A 15,930-nucleotide genomic window follows, 5' to 3' on the forward strand; every position below is an offset into this window, starting at 1 on the left:
CTTTCCGACCGTTGGGTAACTCATGCGCCCTAAGAATAGATGCAGTAACCTTTGCCGAGGATAGTTCCTTGGTCAATACCCAATTAACAGCATGCCCACTGCTGTGTTCCATGAACTGCCATGATCATATTTCCGTCACTCTCGTATTCACCTGCACGTCAGATTAAAAGAGGCCGAAGCTAAACTATCTGTCGAGTTTGGTATGCAGTGCGTATGTATCAGCCTGGCATGGCTCGATGGAAGGCCGCAATACATAGCCACTAATTCACCAAAATGTGATTTAAATTTTCCTCTCAGTCTTGATTATGCCTGTAGCGGTCCATGGTCTATGTAGATCTTTCCTCTTCAACTCTTCGATCAGATTGAGTCCCGTTCAAAAATGGAGAATGATGTCTCTCGTCCCCCAGAGTCTGACCATAAGAAAGACCTCAGATCGGCATCAACTTGGTCTCCATCCGAAGGTAGTTCCATCCAGCATTCTCCATTACTTCACTCTTTATCTCCTCCAGCCTGGCAGGGCACGACCACCAGCGAGACTAGGCTTCTGAATCCCCACCAGGAACCCAACCAAACCGTTACAGCTATTGACTCTCAATGTTCCTCAACTTGGTCGAATATTCTCAAGAGCAGATGGTTAATGGTCGCATGTCTTGTCTTCGGCATCGCAGCTGCTGTTGGTCACGACACTCTCAACAATCATCTCTTTGGTAAAGAAGCCAAGAATCAAATCTGGTGGCTTCGACTCGGGCAGTCTCTCGCCTTTGTCTCGAAAGCAAACTTTGCTATTGCAGTCTCACTAGCTTACCAACAAATTGCTTGGACGTCTGTCGCTCATCGGAGCTTCTCCGTGCATGCTGTTGACTCGCTCTTTGGTGCAGCACATAATGCCATTGAGCTTCTCAACGCTGAGGCATGGAAGAAGTCATGGTTTGTTATGCTTCTCGCGCTTTATATGTGGATATCGCCGTTCGTGGTCATCTTCACTTCGGCGACTCTGAGCGTCGTCAGGCATGAGGATAGGACATGCCATAACGTCCGGACCCTCAACTTCAACCACGAGGCGAAGAAGAAGTGGACTCACGGGAGAAAGGCAGATGGCGAGGAGATAATGCAAGGGGCCAGAATATCATGGTACAACGATACCTTACCAGATGAGGATGGGCCGGATGTCTTTGACTTTTGGATCAGTCCGAGTGCATACCTCGAAGAGATCTCTTCCAGAGTTCTTACAGGAGGGCAGGCGCTTCAGAGAGACGATGTCGCCAATGAAATCTGCGGGAAAGGATGGGATTGTTCAACGGTTATCCACTTCACCGGCCCGGGATATAAGTGTGAGCAACTCGCCAACGGCACTAACTCGACCGTCAAGCAGTTCAACGGCAGGGATGCCCCGTTCAACATGAGCAGGATGATTCCTGAGGGTTGGAATACTTACAATTGTGTTGCCGACGAGGGAGACTACTCCGAACGCCAGATTGTGCATGAAAAATACTTCAATCGACCATTGCAGACACTTCCGTTCCCCGAGAATCTTGGTGCTTTCAGAACAGAGCCCATCATATGGCTAGGCTATGTTACAGTCGACGATGTACTGGTCAAACACGCTGAAAACAGCAGCCAAAAAGGATGGGACACAGATTTTACACCCATTATTTCGGCTTGCGAGCACTGGCAGGTCAACTACACAGTTAGCCTGACATACACGCAGGGCTTCCAGTCGTACAACGTTACCAATCGGGAGTATCTGCGCAAGGTCATCAATACGACATATGTGGACGACTCAGCTGACGACGGAACGTTGGACAAGACTGTCGCGGAACCACAAGAGAACTACGTGTATCCCAAAGATTGGAGAAATTATCAACGCATTGCAGCGTTTCACTCGCTGGGGCTAAAGTTACGAGAATTACTGCATGGGGGCTTATCACTTCCTGATAAAGGGAAGAGTACCGAGATCATGACGTCGAAGTTGGTTGGGCGGCATGAGTTTCTTCCTGTCCCTGATTTTGAGAGTCAGATACGGAGGTTGTATGAGAATTTGATCATTTCGTTGTTGTCGGATACACAATTGCTTATTGTATCGTGGGCGGCAAACCCAGATGAACCGTCTGGAACACGACCTGTGAAAAATGGGACGGAGTATCCCTGCATCAGAAGAACGACGGTGGGATACTTCTCTTATCAGAGAAAAGTTCTGGTCAGTGTATATGCTGTTTCGTTTGTCATTGTAGCTGTTGGCGTGGCATATGGGATGAAGGCCATGAGGCAAGATGGAGTAGAGGAGTTGCCGGAGGTTACTTTCTCGTCAATTGCGGTCGCGACTAAGGGTGTGAGCTTGAAAGGTTGCAGGCGAGATAATAAGATTAGAGCTTGGCTGGTCGAGGGTGAGCATGAGGGTAGAGTGTATGAGTTCAGGAATGAGGAAGACACGCAACGAAAGAGCAGTGCTGGTCCCATGGCGAGTGCCTGATATTGAGTACTTCTGTTAGTCCGTGCGCCTAGATACATCGTGTGCAAAGCAAATCCAATAGATGTTGGACACAAAGGACAGTCCAGCAGACTAGTGGAAGTCACTGAGATGGCAGTTGGTGGTAATGAAACATGGAACAAATCTATAGCTAGTCTAATCTTTCAACAACTTATTCGCCCTATTCTTAATTTCCTTACTAAACCGAAAGTTGATCGGGCTCTCACTTCCAACAAACACAAACCCATCATACAGCGCACATCCAACCACAGACCCTATCAACGTCGCTGCCCAAGGCCCGTAAAACCACCATCCGCTGTGAAACACATTTGACCCGCGATATCCAACCGCATACGCAACAACTCTCGGTCCGAAATCAGAGGCAGGGTTCAGCGCAGACCCGATGTTGTAGCCGAGGGTGAACTTGAGGGTAGTTACCAGAAAGCCGAGTACCAGGGCATGCATGCCAGCGCCGGGTGGGTTGTTCTGATCATCACCTAGTGCGAATACTGCGATCATCATGATGGCGCTGCCGACGACTTGGTTGAAGAATGCGGATTGGAGGGATACCCATTCTCGAGGTGTTGAAAAGAAAGTCTTTGACATTCCGTCCATCTCGGGATCGACGTAGTGGATTGAATCGGCGTAGATACCATATGCGAGTGCTCCGGCGACGATGCTAGCGATGAATTGGGCGAGGATGTAGATGAAACACTGCCGCCACGGAAAACCACGGAATAGCGACAGCGAGATGGAAATGGCTGGGTTCATGTGCGCTCCTGATACACCGCCGCCTAGATAGATGCCGAACATCCAGGCAAAGCCCCACGCCCAGCATGAAGTCTCATAAGTTCCATAAGACTGCGACTGTTTTGCTGAGAGATTCACAGACAGAGTACCAGTGAGGCCTAAGAATATCGCAACAGAAGTAGCAAGGAATTCAGCAAGTGGCTCAGGGTGCTTCGCTCGTATCCTAGCCCACCAGTTCCTCATCTCATTCGGATCCGTCTCACCAGCTTCAACCTCTGGCTTCTCCTGCTGACCCAAAGGTTCACCGTCAATCTTGTAATCTGGTTGGTTGTTACTTTGCTGATGAGAAGCAACTCTTGATGCGGGGTCATGATACGATGGTGTTGCTGCAGGTGTTGCTTCGCCAGGGACATAGTCAAATACCGGCTGTCCTGCATCATTTCGCTTCTCGTTGTGCGCAACGCCAGCTGCTGTAGTTCGACTCTGCTGGTTCTGCATTTCGCGTGATGCGATACTGGTTTGAGTATGCGTTCGGTATGGCTGGCCTGAAGTGGTACGCGAGGCGTACCCTGCGGGTGTATCTTCAGATTCCTCTTTGACGATGGCCATCTCTTCATCAACTTTTCCATCCGGTTTGATCGGTTTCACCACCCTGCGACGAACGCGGTGGGGAAGAGGTTTTCCAAGACTGAAGATGGGCTTCTTGCCGGCCTCGCCGAACCAAGGGTTCTCTTCATAGTAGCCCTCTTCGACAGGGGCATATGTATGATACTGGGATGCATGTTGTTCTGCTGTAGGGCGCGCTGTACTGTTCCCGCTGGACATTCTTGTGAAGCGCCTTGAGCTGATTGGTCGCTTGCTCATTCGCGACACGAAACTGGATGGTAATCCATGAAGTTCACGCCGTCTTGAGTGCGTTGACTTTGCACGGTCGGGTTCTCCTGTTTCTCGGTCCGAGATGGTGCTGGGGATTCTGCTTGCGACGTTCCCAAGATGCACTTGTCCCGGCGTTGAGGGCGTCGTGGGTTTCGAAAAATAATCATGATTCTGATCCTGATGTCCAGTCATTGTAAACGCTCAAACTCAGTAGATTCTTGTTCATTCCCACTGTAAAACCTGGATTCAGAGCTTTTATATGATTCAGGTACATGTAAATGAATCGTTATAACAATGACGTTTATCCTCCACTCTAACGTCAACCGGAGGTTTCTCTCCAAGTGTGGACACTTGAGCCGCACGGTTTCGCCGCTAAAATCTCTTATTTGCGGGCCTGTCAACCGCTTAAATTGGGTCGCGATCTTGAGATCGAGAATATTGCCCCTTTGAGGGTGTGATGTTCCTGAAACTTTCTGTTCTGGGAAAGGTAGTTGGCCGAATGAGGTGCTCAATGCTACGTATTCCATGACTCTTCCTTGGAGGCAAGGATGAAAATTTGGATTGTTCCTGGTCAGCATTTCTTGGATGCTTTATAGAGAGGATAAGGGTATTATTTGTGGATCATTTTATCACCTTGTTGCGTCTTTCTGTTGGATTGTCTGGAGTATTCTTGTTTTGTACGCTTGGCTTCTCACCGCATGCCACAGTCGTTCTTGGCATCATACATCATAATAGCTAGCATTGCCAAATCTCGAACTACTAGACATTTGTTTGAGACGGTATCATGACCTCCAGTCTTGTAAACCTCGATACATATACACGCTAATCCACGTCAAGTCTCATACCAGGACGGCTCTCTTGCTGCGTCAGATCAACATCAAAACATCCGAAGTCGTTCAGTGTGACAAGCCAGTAATTGAGAGATGGTAAGCCTTGGGTACCGGGAAGAGGCTCCTTGTGCGAAGAGAATTATCAAGTGAAGACGGTTCAAAGTATTGTAGTCTTCACCTTCACGGAAATTCGCGATATGGTAATTTAAAATAGTTGCCGCCTCAACTGTTGGCCATTTCTTCAGTTAGATCCCCTTTATCAATTTCACCAACTGTTGTACGGGTCATTGTTTGAGAAATCCTTTTGTGTGATTGAGCTTCGAAAGGTACAGAACATCTGCAACTACTTGTGTCCTTCTTGTCTTGCACCTCATTTCTGAGACAACTAACAAGTCTAGACTGGAAGCAATTCCCCAAGCTTTCAGGGGCTATAAGGGCTGAAGGAGTGAAAGGGGAACTGGCCTGGCGTTGTTCTCTATCCTTAGTGCCCCCTAACACCGGCAATGTTCTCCAAGAACAATGAAGGAAGCGAAGCAACCAGGGTCTGTTCGTCATAAATCCCAATCTAATTACAAGCAATGGGCATTTGCCCTGCGTTACTGCATGTGAACGGTCTCCAGTGCCTACGTGAAGCATTCTCAACTCGCTGACGCATGTTCACCCTGGGGATCATAGCATGGTTGATTGAACTCATCGCCTAGCCAGATCTGGATCAAGTTACTACTAAAAGCCGTTGAATTGCTTTATGTAATCAATATTGGAACACCTGTGAATTCTTTGTTCTCTTTGTTCTCAATCCTCTGTAGTCTGGGTGTCCTGAAGATGCTCTTTACATCAAAGTGTAGCTACCCAAACTTCAGGTATCTGTTTGGACAGCATATCCTGGCCAGCACCAACGTTTAGATGTTCTTCTCCTTGCATTCATCATTATTGTCCATTTCGCATTGTCAGCATGTACAGAATGGCAATTATGCCAAATAATACTAGAGCTTTTAAATCCTCTAGATCACATACCGGATTAAAATTCCTGAGCTCATCTTGTTAGAATCTTTCATGAAAGCAAGAATGAAAAACAAAAAAGGGGACACTATGCCGAAGAGCAAAAGGAAAGGTCTCGGAGGGAGTCGAACCCTCGCTGGCGGAATCAGAATCCGCAGTCATAACCGTTAGACCACGAAACCAGTGTTCTAATTGGTGCAGGTTTCAGGCGCAAATCCGATTTCTCAGCGTTCCCAGCACCCGACAGCGCGCGGCTTTACTGATCTACCTGCACTGCACGCACAAACTCGCTTGCAACCATCTCGTTTATGCCGTTGCGGAGGTGCGGTTACCGGCTCAACTGCTTCATGGCACGCTCACCATAGCGGATGTCTTTCCTCACAATTGATCATTTCAATTATTGTTCCGGTGTGAAAAGTTTGAGGTGCACGTCACAGCGGCTTGGAGCATCCGAGATACAAGCTTTGTTTTGGTGGCATCGGTACTGTGCCAGAGGACCGATCGGGCGGCTGTTGGAGATGCGCGACGCTGGTATTCGATCCCGCTTCCGCATATAGGCTGACACCACAGCATGGCTGTTACATACGACCATAGGTAGTGGAAAATACGGGATCCCGTCTGCTCTCCCATAGTCAAGCCACTAACCGGCGGATTAGTAGTTGGGTCGGTGACGACCAGCGAATCCCCGCTGTTGTATGTTTTTGCCAAACTTCAATCTACCTTTATATCGTATCATGCGTGATTCATCCATCGCAAGGCGACATAACCACCCTTTGTTCCTGGCGCATAGCGATGGATGAATCAAGCGTGGTATGATGTAAAGGTTGATTGAAGCTTTTTTAGGTGTGTTGAATTATTTGTTTTTGGTTACTGCCCTGGGGAGGTGGCGGTTGGAAACTGAGGTGAGGCGTTGTTGTTTTGGTGTTGATTGAATCTTCTTGCAGGTTGAGGTTGCAAGGCTTGACAGCAATCTGAGTTTTGATAGGATGCTGCCATTGTGCAATCAATTGGCAGAGAGTCGGAAAGCTTATTATGACCTCGTTTATCAATTGCAATTTGGAGACACGTTAGGCGTGGCGGTTCATATAGTCTTGTGCAGCAGTATTGTGAATAGTTAGGCCTTTGGAAGAGGTTGAAACTGCGAAGCCTAAGACTCCCAAAACCATAAGCAATTTCAAGTTGCACTGTTGAAAGTTCTCGCAGCTATTTACAATCTAACATGTTTTCAAATGATCTCTGTTTGATCACTCAGGGTCATCATCCAACAGCTCCTTAACTCTCTCCAACGCCTCCCTCTGAACATCTTCAACCGACTGATCAACACTGACGATCAAAACATCCTTCTCATCCTCCGTCGGCCTCTCCAGAACCTCAAACTGGCTATGCACAAGCGCAGGTCCTGCAAAATGTCCCTTCCTCGCAGCAGCTCGTTTTGTGAGCACTTCTTCCGGTGCATCAAGATGTAAGAAGTGCACTCGCAAATCACCGGCTTTATCAGATCCTTCGCGGAGCATATCACGGTACTGGCGCTTAAGTGCTGAGCAGGTGACGACGAGATGTTCTGTTCCTGGACCGATGGGATGGTGAGTGGCGTGTTCGTGGAGAGCTTGCAGCCAGCCGTAGCGGTCTTGATCGGTGAGGGGTTGGCCGTGGCTCATTTTCTCGATGTTGGTTTTTGGATGGAACTGAAACTGGTTAGTATATTCGAGTTCATGTGGGAGGGCTGCACACATCATCGCCTTCGACGAATTTGAGATCGAGCTTCTCTGCTATGAACTTGGCGACTGAAGTCTTGCCGGATGCTGTCGGGCCCGAGACGAAAAGGATCCATCGGTGTCCTTTGGGCACTGGCTTTACTTCTGGTCTCTTGAGATCACTCATTTTGTAGATTTCTGAAAGCTGAGGAGTGATTGAACGTCAAGCAAGATGTTTCTGTTGCACTATCACATTGTTCGAATGGCTGAGAGCAAGTTTGGTGCTGAACCAACTTGACGTCATAGTGATCCCCGATTTTGCTCAAGACCGTTGATTCATTACGCATGTCATCCAATTTTCTCGCATTTCGATCAGTTTCTATACCAATTCCTCCACGGCACGCCAATCGCCAACATGATGGTTGCCAAGTCCACGATCGTATTCACAATGAAGGCATAGGGTAGGACAACCATTCTGAAACATCACTTCGCCCTCCCTCGTTGATCGACATTGTCATCACGGACCATCAATGGACCCGAATTACTCATTTCCAATCTCCATCAATCTCTGTCCTTTTCCCAATCTTTGGTACGGGGACCGAGATACCCGAGAGGATATCAGCCATCAATCCACGACCCTGAAGAGGCATCGCAATGCATCACGTTTAACGCGCATCTCAGCAGCGTCACAGCTGAAACGAGCTGATTGACGCAACAATATCGTGAAACATTTATTCTAATCCTTCTATGCTTAATCTCACCTAATGCTGAAATGTACCGGCCGCGCTCGCCCAACAGCTGGTGAAGCAACCAGTCTGGCATGCCTTTGCAATCGGAAATAACCACTGATAGCACTGTTTCAGGTCAGATTCTAGATGATTGATAACAAGCGCCCATATCCTTGCTCTTCATGGAGAAAAAAGGAGCGTTGACAGAACTGGGTCACGGAGGTAAGTGGAGAAGAGAAATCGGCCCATTTTGTTAGCATATCTATCACTGTGGACGTAGAAACTACCAACAAGAGTCTAGATCCTGCCATTCATTTATGTGATTACCAATGCGTCGAGGGATTTATTACTCTGGATAATATGAAGTGCTGGCCTCTGCGCAGTATACGAATGGACAGGATGGGTAATTGCCTTTTTGAGCACAACCACGAGCTGGATCAGCCTTATAGTCTGGGCGTACGATTGGATGGGTGATTCCTGCTATAACACGGCGTTCATCTCCGTTAACCCGTTCAAATCCTTTGTGTTGCTCGGTGTTCAAAGCCTAGCATTCCAAGAGAAATGACCTCTGCCGATCACCTTCCAGTAGACTCATGAATGCAACCAACAGCCATGTGAGTAACAACAAAGCAGAAACATTCACTGCTGATCAATTCCACGTGTCTCTTCTTCTCTAGGGTAGCATCACGTTTGACCGTCATCAAATCGCGCCCTTGCATGTGGCGCGCCCTGCCACGACGGCGGGCATTTCCCGAACCAATAGTAAAAGCAAAGTTGTTCTAGAAGATCAGCTAGCGCCGCTTGAGAAAATTTCTGGAAGGGGGAGAAAGAAAAATCTCGACATGTGTGGCTGCGGACCCGAGGTTGCAGGCTCGGTAAGACCGACATCATGCGACGGAGAATACGGGACATTTCCTTAGGGAGGGAGCAGACTTTTCTGTGTTGGGTAGGTCGTTCGGTTTGGTGAGGCAATAAACCTGGGTTTAAGGGGCGATCATTTTAGTTCACTTCTAATACAAGCTTAACCTGTACGCGGTCTAGCCACATTTTTGTTTACTCAGTTTCACGATTCAAGCTTGATCAAGATCCAAGAAAATGTAATAGACTCCGTAGTGATCTGAAGATCTTGGCCGTCACGACGTGTCGCAATGGAGACCAACTCCATATTCCCCATGGGGCGCTGTTTATCATTGACAATCGCCAAGAAAACATGTGGTCAAAGTTATTATATACCAAGTGGTTTCTTTTACGTACAAACGTCGTTGGGTCTAGAAGTGCGTGCGTTGAGGATGACTCCACTGGTAAGGGGATGGGAAACATGTGGTGATAAATGGGTGTTCATAGCTTTTATGGGTTCCTCAAGGATGGTGAGATAAACATGAACTGAGCTTTACTCACTGAACAAGGAGGAGAGATAATGTTGTGATTCTTGTTGGTAGCGATACTGATTATCGTGATGATGATGACCCCTTCCGCGGCCGTAAGAACTGGACTCAGCGAAGGAGTCTCGGGCCGACCGCAGCCTCAAGTGGAGACGGCGTCAAGTGCCGAAACCTGCACAATCTCCCATGTCAAGCCGAGCCAAGCAGCAGCAGCGGATATGGCGTCAAAAAACTTGGAGTAACCTGCGCCTTCTCCGCACCAAGCTTTTCACTCTCTTGCTCAAAAACTTGGGGAAAAATCACCTTACACTGCCATCATACCATAACCACGTTTCTTCCTCTGTCTGTTACGTACAAAAAACATCCCTTGCCACCCGGGGCCCCGAGATTTCACCCCAGGAACAAACAGTCCTTGTCTTGGGTTCAACGAGATTGTGAAAGCTTGTTGGAGTCGCGAGTTGGAGCGAGAATAGCCGCGAGCTGAATTGGAGAAGCGGAACCGCTAACCTGACTCTGTCTAGTGCGCGTTCACAAAAGAGGAAAAGTGCGGACAAACTCTGCAGAAAAATTTGACGAGGGACGGTATTTCTCGGCTCAGAATTGTGAAAAGAGTCAATGATTGACCCGTTCGAGATAAGCTACAAACTCGGCCCGCTCAGCATATTCTGCCCCCATGGGGCCTTTGCACTGCAACTTCTGGACCGTGACAAAAACTCCCTATCTCTTACGTTATCCACAAGGATCCATAAACGGAGATGCGAGTCAGTTTGGGGTAGAGCAGATCAAATGTTCCAACGAAACTCTTTTACGTAGTTGGGTGGGAACAAATACCCCAGATGAGATGGGGTTCAGATATATAAGCGTGCCCCAGACTCTCCAGTTCTTGGGTTCCCTTTCTCTTGTCTATCCATCTTTGTTCAACTTGTGAAAGGGAAGAACTGCAATCATGAGCCATTACGATTCGGAGAATCAGGCCCCTGAGCCTACTAAGCATCACGGCGAAGAAGCCGGTGTCACCAACGATGCTGTCTTTGGAACAATCACTGAAGATGGTCCCAACTACCGAAACGTACGTCACCTAATGCATACAACACCAGAAGACACAGCTAATGAGAACAGGTTGGTTGGCTCGGAACCTCAGTTCTGATGATGAAGTCCCAAATCGGTCTCGGCGTCCTGTCAATTCCCGCCTCCTTCGACGCCCTCGGTCTCATCCCCGGCATCATCTGTATGCTCTGCATCGCCGTCATCACAACGTGGTCAGACTACATCGTCGGACGGTTCAAGCAGCGACACCCTGAGGTCTACGGCATCGATGACGCAGCTGGTCTTGTGTTTGGACGCTTTGGAAAGGAGTTTTACGGTATCTCGTACTCGCTTCTTACGATTTGCATTGCGGGATCTGCTATGCTTGGCATTTCGATCGCTTTGAACAGTTTGAGTATGCATGGTACTTGCACTGCTGTTTTTGTGGCTGTTGCGTGTATTGTCGCGTTTGTTACCGCGTCGATTCGCACGCTCGACAAAGTCAGTTGGCTTGCTTGGGTTGGTCTCGTCACACTCGTCACATCCAGTAAGTCACATTATCAACTCCTACAGAAACCTCTCTAACAAACTACAGTCTTTGTCGTTACCATCGCCGTTGGTGTCCAGGACCGCCCCGATCTCGCTCCCAAGGACGGCGTCTGGAAGTCCGACTACAAGCTCTTCAACACCCCTACCTTCGCTGAGGCTATGTCCGCCATCGCCGCCTTCATCTTCGCCTACTGCGGAACTCCCGTCTTCTTTCCTATCGCGGCTGAGATGCGAGAGCCCAAGCACTACAAGAAGGCTCTGATCCTTTGCCAGAGCGTCGTCACTGTCGTTTACATTGTTGTCGGCATTGTTGTCTACTACTACTGCGGTACCTACGTCGCTTCCCCCGCTCTCGGATCTGCTGGAAAGACTATCAAGAAGGTCAGCTACGGCCTGGCTCTTCCTGGTCTCATTGTCTCTGCTACCCTCTACACTCACGTAAGTTGGCCTTTCTCACTGTTTTGTGATAATAAGCACTAACATCATGAAGGTTCCCGCCAAGTACGCCTTCGTTCGCCTCCTCCGAGGCTCCAAGCATCTTACCGCCAACTCCTTCACCCACTGGGCCGTCTGGCTTAGCTGCACTTTCGGCATGGCTATCATCGCCTACGTCATCGCTTCCGGTATCCCCGTCTTCGGCGGTCTCGTCTCTCTCGTCGGCGCTCTTCTCGGAACACTGCAGTGCATGCAGCTCTTTGGCTGCCTCTGGCTCTACGACCACTGGGCTGAGGGCAAGGACAAGTCTCAGCGCACTACCAAGTGGACCATGATGGTCAGCTGGTGTATCTTTGTTATCGTTCTCGGTACCTTCCTCATGGTCGGTGGTACTTATGGTTCCATCAAGGGTATTATCGACTCTTACAACGTGAGCGGCGGTTCTGCCGCTTGGTCTTGTGCCGATAACTCCAACTCTTCTTAGAGGGTACAGGGAGGAAAGATGTTTAGACGCAATTATAGATGTTTTAGAGATGTTAAATGCAAGCGTTGATAGAGTTCAAACAATGGCCAACCGCGTCTCGTGAACACATGAACAGTCTCTCTAACGTCACTCTCAAAGTTACGGAGATCAGACATTACCCCTTTACGGTTTGGCCACTCACAGCTTCTCCTTCAAGGAACTCACTCTCCACTCCCCCTTCAAATCTCTTTCAATTCTCTCAAACACCCCTGGTCCTTGCTTCCCCAAACCTGTCCCCACCGCTACGGCATAAGCTCCAACGCTCCTCATCCTTCGATAACCGTCCCCGTCACGGACTCCACCAACGCCGATGATCTTTATATGACTCAGTTCCGGGACTTGGTCAAGCATCTTTCTCAACGTTGACACGTTACCGAGAGCAAGCGGGTGAAGAGGTGGACCGGCCATACCACCGACGCCAGTGCCTGGTAATTGGGGGTCTAGCTTGTCGTTTTCAAGAATGAGACACGACCCGAGAGTGTTGGTGGCGGTGATGAAGCTTAGAGACGATGCAGCTGGTAGCAAGGTTTCAATCAAGGTTGCAAACTGTCCATGGTGGGTATAAGGCGGCGTCTTGATACCAATGGGCACAGAAGGATCCTTCGGAAGCAGATCCAGATATTTCTTGAGAGCAGCGCCCCCATACGCAGGCGGTGGAGCGCCTGGGATGTTTGGACAGCTCAAGTTGACCTCCATAGCCAGAGGGAAAGGAAGGGTCTTCGACGCGACCTCGATGCGCGCATAGCTTTGTTGTATGTCCTCGGGGGAGCCCGTAACACTGACGATGAAAGTCTTTCGCAATTGGGGCAGGCGACGAGCAATCTCTGATAAGAAGCCGAGATACCCATCGAGCTTGATGGGACTGTAGCCCAGGTTATTCAAGCTTGCCATTGCATCTTCTGTGTGGCCCTTTGGTAGAATCTGGTTGGAAGAAGTGCCTTGATTGGGGGCTGCAGTTGCAGGGTTGAAGAAGAGGTATTGGTGCTGCTCATGTTGATGGCCGAAGCCATTGATAAGCGAAGTGCGGGTCGTGATAGCGCCTGTCGAAGGGGATGAAGCGATTGCCAGAAGATCGTTGATGTCGGTGGCCCATGGAGTTGCCGAGTTTAGTAAAGGTGGGTTAATCGTCAATTGAGGTGGCGCCATTGTTGTCACTTTGAACAGGAAGCGGTTGAGGAATGAAGATGAAGATGAGGGGCTGGAGACTGGCGTTGGTGATAACAAGAATCGTATTATGTAATCACGAAGCAGACCTCTCGTCGCCAAGGCATGGCTGGGTACTTGTGGGCCATCAAGATTACCTTTTCTTACGGTCAAATCGCACAGAAAAGGAGGCATCTCAGGTAATGCAGCCAACACTCCGTTACATTACCTCTTACATAACCTGAAGTAAATGGCCTCATCCTTAGCTATTAGGGGAGGAATAATACTTTTAAGAAGTTATAAGATTTATTAATAGCTTGGAGTTTTTGATGTAACTTCTATAGCTAAGAAAAATCTATAAATATTTATTTAACATCTTAGTTTATTTCCCCTAAAAGTTTATTACTTTTATGATTATATAATATAGGAATAGGCTTCTAAATATAATTAGGTTTTCTTAATACTGGCTGACTTATAATTGGTATGGTTTTGCTAACAAAGTATATAGACCTGTGCCTGGAAACACCCTCGTGTGTAGGTTCGAAGATGGGAAGCCAGCCGTAGTATAACATCTGATAAACACGGAACATAACTGCTTGCAGGGCTAGTGCTGGGTTGCTGGTCTCATGGAGGATTTTCTGGAACATAGCTGCATGCTCTGGATGCGTCGCCCAAATGACCGTAGTGGTGAGGTCATTGAACACAATGTTGCCTGCGAGGCTCCAGCCACCGAGAGTGGAAAATTCAACCAGTGTGACCCAAAGCTCCAAGTACGCAGACTGTATCGATACTTCTCCGTCGAGCTCCATCCAAAGGTCTGGCCCTGAGTGGACTTCGAGATCCAAGGTGCCGCGTCCCGTGGTATTGTCTGGAGAGATGGCGACGCCAAGTTGTCTGAGAACACCTGTATCGTTCCTTAGGACTGTAAGGCTTGACAACTCCGTCAAGAACGTAGGTTCTGAAGCGACGGCTTTCTCGGTCATAGTGACGTTGAACTTGTGAGGCAGATTCTGGCTGATGAAACAAATAGTGGCGTTGAACACCTCAGTCCCATTAGCTGTCTGGGCCAATGTCCATGGCCCATCTGTCCGATATGACAAATTATCCAACTCCTTTTGAAGGTCAGGCGGGATTGCACTACCCATGCCTGACTCAAAACGCTCATTCAGCACTTCACCAGAGTTTATGAGGGTAAGATATCTGAAGCCATATGACCAACCAGATAGCGGATTCATTGTAACGTTTTTCGAGGACACTTCCACCATCGCAAGCTCGTTGCACAAGGCAGTAGGCCAGTTCGTCGACGTTTTGGTGTCATTCCAGATGTTCTGTAGCTTGCAATATACCTGTACAGACTTGCTTAGCTCCTTACCAAGGAGTCAGTCTGGTTTTCGACGGCGAATGTGAGATACAAGCCGTTGATCCCTGTCCTCTCACCTGTGTCCCACTGGATTGAAGTATTGATGAAAGTTGGTGGGAAACAAGCAGTACGCTGATTGATAACAACAGCAGGACCATGATAATACTCGAGAGTAGCTCTGTCCGATGCCTTATCATACGGCAGCATTGCGCGATAGACGTCTCCTGTATCGACAGCATTGTCGATGCGAAGTGGTGTCTCCATCTCGGCAAATCGCCAATGGGCTGGAGGCCTGGATCTCCAGTACGCAATGCTGCTGTAAGCAGAGCTGCCTGCTGTATCGAAGCCAACAGCTTTGATAGCAGTGGTTATCGGAGCCGAGATCTGGCCTTCGCCGAGATCGAAGAGGAGGATAGTCGAGGTGAGGGTCGATATTAATGCAATGACGACCGTTAGAGCAAGGACTAGAAGTTAAAGAAGTCCTGAGGCGCGACCTGCAAAGAAGTGCCTCCAAGCCGTAGGGAGGAGATCCAGCGGGCCGGCGCTAGAGCTTGAGGCTCTCTGGATAGACAGCATCGCTGTATCACAGAAACGACTACCTGAAGTCTCGAGGATAACGGCTGCCATTGCAGCAGCGGCAAGGCCAATCTGAAAACCAATTGACACTCGTATGACAGCAGAGCAGATGGTGACTAGCTGTGTTGCCCAGCCGTTGAATACGATGTCGTCCCAAAATTTGGCACGATGATGGCCACTTCTTGCTCTGTCGGCGCCGTTCCAGAGGAAGATAAGGAGTGCGGTACAAAAGAATGTAACACCCGTACAAATGTGAGGGTAATTATTCCAGGGCGGCCAATTCTGTGCCACCATCGTTGATCGCGCTGCTGCTGCGGCGGGACAAAGAAGGTTGTTGCAGATCGCATAGGGGTCTCGACGATATTGAAGGCGGACTGAGCTGACTTTTCCTGCAGGTCAGGTCGACCTGATTCTCTGATACTGGAATCGTGGTCATTGTATCCGACGGATGCTTCCTTGGGGTAGCCTGTAGCGTGTGTTATGCCGTGCTGTTGTGATGCGTGCATCTCGACGTTGCGAAACTCGGCCATGAGAGCAGGCTTAGCCTTGATTAAAGAGAGAGAAAAGAGAGTGTGAAGGGACGGTAAAAATG

At 48.8% G+C, this 15,930-nt stretch overlaps 6 protein-coding genes and 1 non-coding gene across 7 annotated transcripts; 2 read left to right on the forward strand and 5 right to left on the reverse strand.

Moving 5' to 3' along the window:
- Window positions 1-379: 379 nt before the first annotated feature.
- On the forward strand, window positions 380-2,470 carry FOBCDRAFT_149576 (uncharacterized protein; the record flags this gene model as incomplete). Its single annotated transcript, XM_031193453.2, has 1 exon — window positions 380-2,470. The coding sequence occupies one exon, from the start codon at window positions 380-382 to the stop codon at window positions 2,468-2,470; it is 2,091 nt and encodes a 696-aa protein (XP_031030074.2).
- Window positions 2,471-2,621: 151 nt separating this feature from the next.
- FOBCDRAFT_254455 (aquaporin-like protein) lies at window positions 2,622-4,314 on the reverse strand (the record flags this gene model as incomplete). Its single annotated transcript, XM_031193454.3, has 1 exon — window positions 2,622-4,314. Exon 1 carries the CDS (start codon window positions 4,283-4,285, stop codon window positions 2,624-2,626), a length of 1,662 nt encoding a protein of 553 aa, XP_031030075.2. The 5' UTR covers window positions 4,286-4,314.
- A 1,718-nt stretch (window positions 4,315-6,032) lies between these two features.
- FOBCDRAFT_t301 lies at window positions 6,033-6,104 on the reverse strand. Its single transcript has one exon. It is a non-coding gene; the product is annotated as a tRNA-Gln (tRNA).
- A 937-nt stretch (window positions 6,105-7,041) lies between these two features.
- FOBCDRAFT_171619 (P-loop containing nucleoside triphosphate hydrolase protein) lies at window positions 7,042-7,803 on the reverse strand (the record flags this gene model as incomplete). The annotated part of the gene is made up of 2 exons (XM_059608474.1): window positions 7,042-7,613; window positions 7,669-7,803. The coding sequence occupies 2 exons, from the start codon at window positions 7,801-7,803 to the stop codon at window positions 7,167-7,169; spliced, it is 582 nt and encodes a 193-aa protein (XP_059466364.1). The 3' UTR covers window positions 7,042-7,166.
- A 2,651-nt stretch (window positions 7,804-10,454) lies between these two features.
- On the forward strand, window positions 10,455-12,309 carry FOBCDRAFT_12044 (transmembrane amino acid transporter protein-domain-containing protein). The gene is made up of 4 exons (XM_031193456.3): window positions 10,455-10,795; window positions 10,846-11,299; window positions 11,348-11,739; window positions 11,792-12,309. Exons 1-4 carry the CDS (start codon window positions 10,673-10,675, stop codon window positions 12,218-12,220), a joined length of 1,398 nt encoding a protein of 465 aa, XP_031030077.1. The 5' UTR covers window positions 10,455-10,672; the 3' UTR covers window positions 12,221-12,309.
- FOBCDRAFT_234231 (uncharacterized protein) lies at window positions 12,304-13,443 on the reverse strand. Its single transcript, XM_031193457.3, has one exon. It carries the CDS (start codon window positions 13,403-13,405, stop codon window positions 12,398-12,400), a length of 1,008 nt encoding a protein of 335 aa, XP_031030078.2. The 5' UTR covers window positions 13,406-13,443; the 3' UTR covers window positions 12,304-12,397.
- A 396-nt stretch (window positions 13,444-13,839) lies between these two features.
- On the reverse strand, window positions 13,840-15,632 carry FOBCDRAFT_282172 (uncharacterized protein; the record flags this gene model as incomplete). Its single annotated transcript, XM_059611614.1, has 3 exons — window positions 13,840-14,748; window positions 14,775-15,226; window positions 15,362-15,632. The coding sequence occupies 3 exons, from the start codon at window positions 15,630-15,632 to the stop codon at window positions 13,840-13,842; spliced, it is 1,632 nt and encodes a 543-aa protein (XP_059466365.1).
- Window positions 15,633-15,930: the final 298 nt, after the last annotated feature.

The sequence above is a fragment of the Fusarium oxysporum genome, chromosome XII (assembly GCF_013085055.1).
Source record: "Fusarium oxysporum Fo47 chromosome XII, complete sequence".
Classification (NCBI taxonomy): Eukaryota; Fungi; Ascomycota; class Sordariomycetes; order Hypocreales; family Nectriaceae; genus Fusarium; species Fusarium oxysporum.

Excerpts from the sequence above, each read along its gene's own strand:
- FOBCDRAFT_234231 (XM_031193457.3), bottom strand. The coding sequence starts at position 13,405 with ATGGCGCCACCTCAATTGACGATTAACCCACCTTTACTAAACTCGGCA.
- FOBCDRAFT_12044 (XM_031193456.3), top strand. The coding sequence starts at position 10,673 with ATGAGCCATTACGATTCGGAGAATCAGGCCCCTGAGCCTACTAAGCAT. Across the intron at positions 10,796-10,845 it reads ATGGTCCCAACTACCGAAAC|GTTGGTTGGCTCGGAACCTC; the intron begins GTACGTCACCTA and ends TAATGAGAACAG. Across the intron at positions 11,300-11,347 it reads CGTCACACTCGTCACATCCA|TCTTTGTCGTTACCATCGCC; the intron begins GTAAGTCACATT and ends AACAAACTACAG.